General features: G+C 37.6%; 2 protein-coding genes across 3 annotated transcripts in view; one reads left to right on the top strand and one right to left on the bottom strand.

Annotated features, from left to right (window-relative positions):
* The first annotated feature begins 189 nt into the window (after window positions 1–189).
* LOC139625939 (uncharacterized) lies at window positions 190–3,524 on the top strand. Its single transcript, XM_071486026.1, has 3 exons — window positions 190–1,484; window positions 2,199–2,401; window positions 3,383–3,524. Exons 1-3 carry the CDS (start codon window positions 828–830, stop codon window positions 3,522–3,524), a joined length of 1,002 nt encoding a protein of 333 aa, XP_071342127.1. The 5' UTR covers window positions 190–827.
* Window positions 3,525–3,556: 32 nt separating this feature from the next.
* The window catches only part of abca7 (ATP-binding cassette, sub-family A (ABC1), member 7), a 33,645-nt gene continuing 29,261 nt past the window's right edge, over window positions 3,557–7,940 (bottom strand). For both annotated transcript variants that reach the window (XM_071486023.1, XM_071486024.1), the window contains 2 exons: window positions 6,867–7,116; window positions 3,557–6,249 (listed from right to left, as the gene is read on the bottom strand). In XM_071486023.1, coding sequence (XP_071342124.1) covers window positions 5,755–6,249; window positions 6,867–7,116 — 745 coding nt within the window. In that variant the 3' untranslated portion in view covers window positions 3,557–5,754. The remainder of the gene's footprint in view (window positions 6,250–6,866; window positions 7,117–7,940) is intronic.

Genomic DNA, 7,940 nt, shown 5'->3' with positions numbered 1-7,940 from the left:
CTAACCTCAAGGTGAGAAAGGAGGAACGTGAAAGGTACAGTGGTTAGAAATAGATACAGGAAGTATAGGAGGTAGAAATAGGAGGGCTGTGTAAAACTGAAAAATGCAAAAAAAAAGATGTGTGGAGTTGAGGTGAATTGTACAGTAAGGTGATAATTATCTTCATATTTGATCCTTTATTGGTATCGAAAATATTGATTAGTGCAGCTTTGAAAATGTTCAGAAACAAACTGTGGCAGAAATGTCTTTATTGTTACAGTAATTGTATTTAGACTTGTTGATAGCCCACTAATCACCACTAAGAAGCTAAAGTAAATGATTTTTGTTTCATTTGGTAGCTCATGCATTATTCAATTCCAACATTCAGATAAAAATGTGCATGACTCAAGTGTGTTTTTCTTAAACTCCTGGTTGATTCATCTTGCCAATGAACAATCTTTGGCACAACCCATCAAGCAAAAAAATTAATTCAAAATAAAGTCACTGCCACCTCCATTATCTTAATGATCCTGCTTCTTAGGGTGCTTTCATTTTAAGCGTTGTCATAAAATCTAAACTAACATTTTTTTCCTCCAAACAAAGGGTGACTGGGATTTGTGTGCATGTTACCATAACAGCCAGTTTAATAGGCCTGCCACATACTCACCTTATTGTTCTGAGCTTTTCTCACTGCTGCTGCTTGGAAAAGGAGCTGGGAAAATTTGGGCAGGAAAGAAAACACTTTTGAGTCTGAAAAACTTTTTATTTTTATTTTAAGAAGCTTTTTTAAGAGATGCTTGGACAATATCAGAGAAGATTCACTGAGGTGTTTTTATCTGAATTTTGTGATGGGGAAAAAGAAGAAAACGGTAAAACTAGAAAAACATGAACCAGACACACATCCGATCATCGTTGCAGATGTAAAGAGATCAGTTTCCAGGATGAGAATTGTGAAGTCAAAGGAGAAGGTCAAAGTCACCTCATCTACCAGGAGATCCACCACAGAAAAGGGTACAACTACATGTGAGACATCAGGGAATATAATGAGGCTTTGTGTCGACTTGATGCCTGTTTTAGCTTCAGCCAAGGAGTCTGTGGAGGAGGAGGAGGAGGAGGAGAAGGAGGAGAAAGAAGAAGATATCAGCTGTACAAATGAAGCAGAACCAAAATCCAGCAAGAATGACCCATCTGTAACCAAATTATTCCAACAAACACACGATACATGTGATTCTTCCACACCTTTGGACGGAGCCACTGAACCCAAACAATCACTTAGTCCTCTGTTTGTGCTGCCACCTGTGACTCAGCCTAAACCAGCCAACGAGTGTTGTGACCATCGGGAAGCCAAGAGATTCCTCACACCTCTACCTCCCATCAGTTTATCTGAGAAAACAACAACCATCTCTCCAAACTTTACAACCAAAGGCTGCGGAGGCGACGCTCCAGTTGCAGGACAAGTGTCGGACAGCAGGCCCTGGATAGATAATCCCCTGTTCTCAAAAAGTGTAAGTTAAATAAAATTTATTTACTGAAAATCTAGAGATGAGGAGGGGGTGTTGAAGGGTAGGGGGCATCAGGGAAAGTGGCATTTATTAAGTTTTACTGGCAACCCGGAGAAAACGGCATAATCACTGACAGATTTAGCACTGCTGTGATTGGGAGGAAATGTTGAAGTCACAACTTTGCTTCACAGAGACATTTTGAAAGCCAGAAATTGCAGCAACTTTCTGAGCAATGATTGACTCACTGTATGTTATACAACACAGTGCAAGACGTCCTTATTACCCCATTCATTTAGTCAGAGTAATAAAAGAGTTATTGAGAAACATTCAGTGTCTTTGCTCTAATTTCTTTCCTCAACATTTTTAACATCTTTCTAAATCTTAAAGGTGATGCAAATAGTTTGAGGAATCAGACAGACAAGTCTATAAAGTCAGATTTAAAATAAAACTTTGAAATGACATTACTAAAGAAAACGTGCATACTTAAGTGTACCCTAAAAGAACTTTAAAAGTTGGAAATTTGTATCTGCTTTTTTATGGTTTTTTTTTCAACATTTCAGTCACCAAACAGAGATGATATAGAACAAGGTGACATAAAATAAAAATTGAGAGTTTTGTCTGGCAATCCAAGGGATCCAACATCTACAGCAAAACATTTCCACATCTACAGCAACCACTGTTTTCTCAGCCTGCTGATGAGCTTTGTTCTCTGTGCAGAGATCGGCTGAGTTTCGTCTTCCTGACATCTCCTTATCCAGTCTGGATGCTCTGCTGCAGACGGTCACACAGAAACTGGCGAGGAAGAGGAGAGGTGATGAAGCTCCATGGAGACAGGTCCAGTCTGATCTCCTCCCCAGGGCTGTTGGTGAACAGCATTTGAGAGAGAAGAGGGTGGGGCAGCAGACCGACCTGGCCAACATGTATGTTTGGTGGCTTTGGGTTTATTATTACATTGTAGGCCTATGTTGACCAGTACATAAGGGGAATGCAGAATGATTGCATTTGATGTGCCTGTCTGACCTTTGAGGAAGAGACTGGAAAATCTGACAGGATTTTTATAATTTACTTATTTATTTTTTGCACCTTTTTTAAATTTTTTTTTTATTAAAGTTAAATTAAATTTGATGTCTTCTCTATAAATCACTGTAGCTATATTTTAACAGTGGACCCCCACCACTGACAATAAAAACTATAATATAGAGAGGTAACTAATGAGTGTAAATATAGAATATGTTATGGTTATAACAGAAAAAATGGCAGCCATAAATAGCATTAGAAATTAGGACTGATATGATGAAATTCTTAAGATTTCAGATCTTCATTCTTCATTTACAAACAACTGTATCATAAAGAGACACTAACTTAAACTTTACATAATGATCTTAAACTGTCTCTACCCAAACAAAACAAATAAGCAAACTTTGTTGTTTTTTTAGGCATTAAAAATGCTCAAATTTTAAGATACCCAATATCATTATAGAGATTTTTTGCAGGTGGTTGTAACCATGTGTAAACTTAAAAGTTTACAAAACACTTTAGTTGAAGTCCCTGTATTTTGCATTCATAAGCAGTATATTAAAATTACAAAATGATTTATAATAGACTATAATGTAGTTATATGCAGATATACGTGTTTATTAATTTATTTGTCTGCAACTTGAATCCCTCTTATGGACATCTGTCACTGGAGGCTGCCGTATTAATGATATAAAATACATGACTACAAGACTTAATAATTGTTGTCAAAGTCTGTATATTAATACACATTTTAAAATATCCTTACAGCTGCGTACAACTACATTATAGTGAGTTAAAGACCATTTATTAAATGTTTATATACTGCTTATCAATGCTAAACAGTGGGCCTTAAAGTAAAGTGTTGTCTTGTTTTCTTTAAACAGTGGAGCAGCAACACAAACATCAGTGGATGGACACAGTGTAAACAGACAGAGGAGCCTTCCTCCGCTTTTTTCTGCACCTAAACCCACACTCATCCTCACTATGACGAAGAAAAATCTCCCGACTTCGATCCCCCTGCAGTGACTCGTCAAAAACAGCAGACTGGGATCAGCGTATACAGCAAACAATATGTTTTTATTTTCCTTCACGACAAAACATTCACAACAGACATATACCCCTTGTTTTTTTCTACACTAGTTTTTCAGTATATAATGTTTGTCTTATAGTAGATACACAGATAAATTCATGTTCAAGTAGAATTGTTCAAGCTTAATACCATAACAGTACATTTGGTAGCACTGACTTTCATTCCAAAATGAGACTTATTAAATCCAGTTCAGTGTTGCCTAATCTCATTTTTTCCAACACATTTAACCTTTTTTAAACATTTAATTTTGATGTTACAGTCTGCATTTTGGGATGAAACCCTTCTGATATATTATGTTTGTCTCATGCCAATACTGTTGTAACAATCCTCTAAATATGTAACAGTGCATAACAGTGCAATAAAAACCTGCTTTGGACATTCAGTCAGCTGTGTCATTTTTTGATAGAAAAAAAAGAAAAAATATATACATAAAGAATTTATTAAAAGAAATGAAATGAAATTTAAAAAACAACTGTTGACCAAAGGCATTGTTGTTACATCTGGTGTTTACAGCTCAGACTAAACGCCACTATTAATCCTTTGATTGTTTATTCTTCATTTATTATTATTTGTTTGGTTCAGTTTGGAGTGATTAGGATAATGTAGAGGAATTTGTAATGACAGTTGTAACAATGTAGAGTCACACCTGTGTCTAGACTTCAAAGCTTTTTCAATAGTTTTATATTTTGAAAATATCTTAATATCTTATAATAATGCAATCAGGTTCAAGAGCTTTCAAGAGCTGAAGTCTGGATGTCTGATTCCTCTACACTTGACATATGGAAAGACAGAAAAGAAAACATGACTTCATCATTAAATAACCAAAACAAGAGTAAATACCAGGCAGAAATATAGCCCCCCCCCCCCCCCCCAATCATACGTAACACGATTCATTTGGACAGTGACACTGGTTCCCAATGATAAATCACAAAAAATAAAAAATAAAATAAAAAACCATTTTGCCAAAAGTTGGACAAAACTAGAATTACTGACTCATGGTTTTATGCCTCCGCGACTCAGACTAGTTCCAGATTACATCCCTGGTTAACCAGAGTCATATAAAATATTGACCACTTGTGTGAAATTTTGTCATATTTGCTGTATGACGTCTTGAGCAATGGCTAAAAAGTGTTTTGTGAGGTCACTGTGACCTTGACCTTTGACCACCAAAATCTAATCAGTTCATCCTTGAGTTCAAGTGGGCATTTGTGCCAAATTTGAAGAAGTTCCATTATGGTGTTACTGAGATATCGTGTCGAAGAATGGGACTGACAGACACACATATGTATGTATGTATTGGACAGCCCGAAAACAATATGGCTCTGGCCCTGGCTGTCGCTGGTGCGGAGGCATAAAAATTCATAATTTACAAGACAGCAATGTTAGTAAAGTTCATGATTCAATATCTAAAAGGTATTCAACAATGAACTTGCAGTAAGAATTCTCTCTGTATAAGAGATACTGTATATTGTTCAGAAAGCATTTACAACCACATAAACGCTTTCTAGCATATAAAATCATCTCAGCAATTACATTTAACACATTTACTTCAGCTATTGTGTGAGTGTCTGCAGCTTTTTTTTTTTTTAAAGTGCTTTCTCTAAAACCTGAGGAATGTCACCCATTTTTTTAATAATTATATTTTTGGGTAGGATAGAGACAGGAAAGGTGCGGCTAATGTGTTAATGGTACATGCTAAAAGGTGAGCCACTGTTGCACCACCACACATTGTTTTTACATTGAACCTTGCATCATATCCTTTCAGGATAAATAACCTATAACTTTGGACTGATGAGACTGATATAGAAAGAAGATACACAGTGTAGGAGTGATGAACCCAAATAAAGGTTATAAAGCTACAGATCTGTTAGCAGGTGAACAAGGCACCAAAGCCATTATTAAGAAACAATAACTTTTGGTTCTTTCTTCAGAGGAGGCAGAGGGAATTAACTGAACTTAACTGCGTCAGTTTTGCTGAGAGTAACACTTTCTAATTCCATCTTTTCCAACATTACTTCTTCCTGACAGACTCCAAGTGAGCTCAGTTGTCCTATGTTGCATATTGAGGTTGCTGCCAACGCTGAGCAACATTCAAATAAAAATACAATGAGCAATAAAAAATGTTTTTGTCTATAGTTGGTCCTTCGTCCTCTGCCACCAGTAACTTCACAGTGCGCTGTCCTGTGTGTCGCTGCCGACTACAAAAAGTGCAGAAGGATCTTTACTGGAGCCCTCTCCTCTGTGTCTGGACCTACTGGATTTACTGGATTCTCCGTGAACTGCACCATTGCTGCCGTCTGATCCACTGTTGCCGCTCTGGCTGGTCTGAGGCATCTGCTTGTCCTTCTCCTCTGCCGGAGGTAATCTGATCATTGCCGTGCTGCTGCTCTTCTCTCTGCTAGCTTTGCCTTCTTTAGATTTACCCTTGCTAGCCTGTTTTGATTTACCCTCTTTAGGACTGCTGTCAGATAATTTCGCACGCTGCTGTGGACTCTTGCTCTTGCTTTGCTGAACGGGTGTGATTGGCGGTTGTGGCTGGATGGTGGGAGGGTTGATCCTGGTGGCCAGTGCAGCCAGGTTGGTCTGTACTGTCCCGTTGCTGATGACGACATCTGTGAGGCGGTTGTCATCAGTCTGCTCTTTGGCAAAGTTGACAAACACCTGAGAAAATGCACCAGCTTTAGTATCACAGAATTAATTTATATTAGAATGGTCAGCTATCAAGCTAATGATAGTCAGCAAGTTAGCATGCACGCTAACTAACATATCTCGTAGAAGCATTAGTTTTGGTTTGTAGCTGCGTAACACCTTCTTTGGATTAATTAAGATGGTCTTAAACTAAAACTTAAAGACTGTTTAAGAGTTGTCACTATCTGTCTTTTCTATTCCATCATTACAGCAGACATCAAGAAATAAAACAAATAATAATTCTCATACTTGAGTTGAGAGTAGAGCTGGAGACTACAGTTTACTACATCACAGTTACATGCATTTAAAAACAAAACTATCTTATGAGACTATAGAGCACATTATTGAACAGATCAGACAGCTCTTTTGTCTTAGAAGTCTTAGTTAGTTGTTAATTTAAAAATACTTGTTTAACCTTCAAATTCATGTGTTTTGTGACTGACACACTGCCTCAGTAAGAGCTCTGTTTAGTTGTATTAACACAAGATCCCGGATCAGAACCACTGCACCTATTTCTCACAGAAATATTCATTAGTTAACGTGCTGAAAAGGCTTGCGTGCCTTAATGCCAGCTGCATCATCGTCCTCACCTGGTCCAATGTGGTCTGTGAAACAGAGAAGTCGATGATGCCCAGCTCCTCATAGTTGTTGGCCAACACATTGAAGACACGAGCCAGGCAGCAGGCGTGTGAGGGCAGCTGGTACTGCAGCACGTTGTGGTGACGCTCCTTCAGCTCGATGCTGGGAAAAGAGTTCTTCATGAAGGCGCTGACGGGACAGGAGTCGGGGTCGGAATTAATGTCTGACAGACGAAGGATGATGGTGTATCCGTCGCCAAACCTGAATGATGAAGGACGGAGAGAAACAATAATCAGCGTTTTATATGTAATATCAATATAGTTTAATGGGATTTAAGTCTGTGCAGCTCTAAAAAACAGATGAATATGTAACAACACACAGACTACAGAAAAAGCTGAACTTCTCCAAGATTTTAATGAAATGATTTCCTGCACAGGTATATACAGCAGATCCACATATACGCAAGGGATTGTATCCATAAACATATATCATACAACTTCTTAGTGAAGTCCATTAGTTTTGGTGCACTTACCTTTACATAACCCTTAAACTGGAGAGGAGTTATGCACTGTAGAGTAATAACTGTTTATTAGTATGAGATATTTAATCAGTTTATCATATTAAATACCAGTCAAAGCCTACTTCATCACATTGATGCAAAACTCAAATAAAATAAAAATACTGCTCCTTGTTTTTGAAGTGATAAATATTCAAAATATAGCATTAACGGTAGAAAAAAGCACTGACAAATTCATATTGTCTCACACTTGTATATGTAATGTATGACATGTATAACAGACTGACTGATTCATCTCATGACTGTAAACCTCATCAAGTGACTCAGTCAGCTGCTTTAATGTGACAGGAAACTCCACAGCTACATCAACACAGACAGGGTCCTTTGATAGATGTCTTCACCTAAGTGAGGATCAATTTATCAAGTCAGGAGGCAAACTTTTGTTTCAACGCCTCTAAAAAGCCCAGTGTTAATTAAATAAATGATGCAGCTGAGGAGGGGTGAAGCAATGTCAGGACATGAGGCTTTTGGCTTTAATGCAAAATGGCACAAATCTCCATAACATTTA

This window comes from Trachinotus anak, unplaced genomic scaffold (assembly GCF_046630095.1).
Source record: "Trachinotus anak isolate AG129_WGS33_773 ecotype Australia unplaced genomic scaffold, CSIRO_AGI_Tana_v1 ptg000010l, whole genome shotgun sequence".
NCBI classification, from domain to species: Eukaryota; Metazoa; Chordata; class Actinopteri; order Carangiformes; family Carangidae; genus Trachinotus; species Trachinotus anak.
Note: the sequence above shows the minus strand (reverse complement) of the source record. Positions and strands in the feature narration are given on the sequence as shown.

What these genes read in the sequence shown, in the direction of transcription:
- LOC139625939 (XM_071486026.1), top strand. Translation starts at nt 828, where the DNA reads ATGGGGAAAAAGAAGAAAACGGTAAAACTAGAAAAACATGAACCAGAC. An exon ending in ATCCCCTGTTCTCAAAAAGT is followed by an intron (nt 1,485 to 2,198) that starts GTAAGTTAAATA and finishes TTCTCTGTGCAG; the next exon opens with AGATCGGCTGAGTTTCGTCT. An exon ending in CAGACCGACCTGGCCAACAT is followed by an intron (nt 2,402 to 3,382) that starts GTATGTTTGGTG and finishes TTCTTTAAACAG; the next exon opens with TGGAGCAGCAACACAAACAT.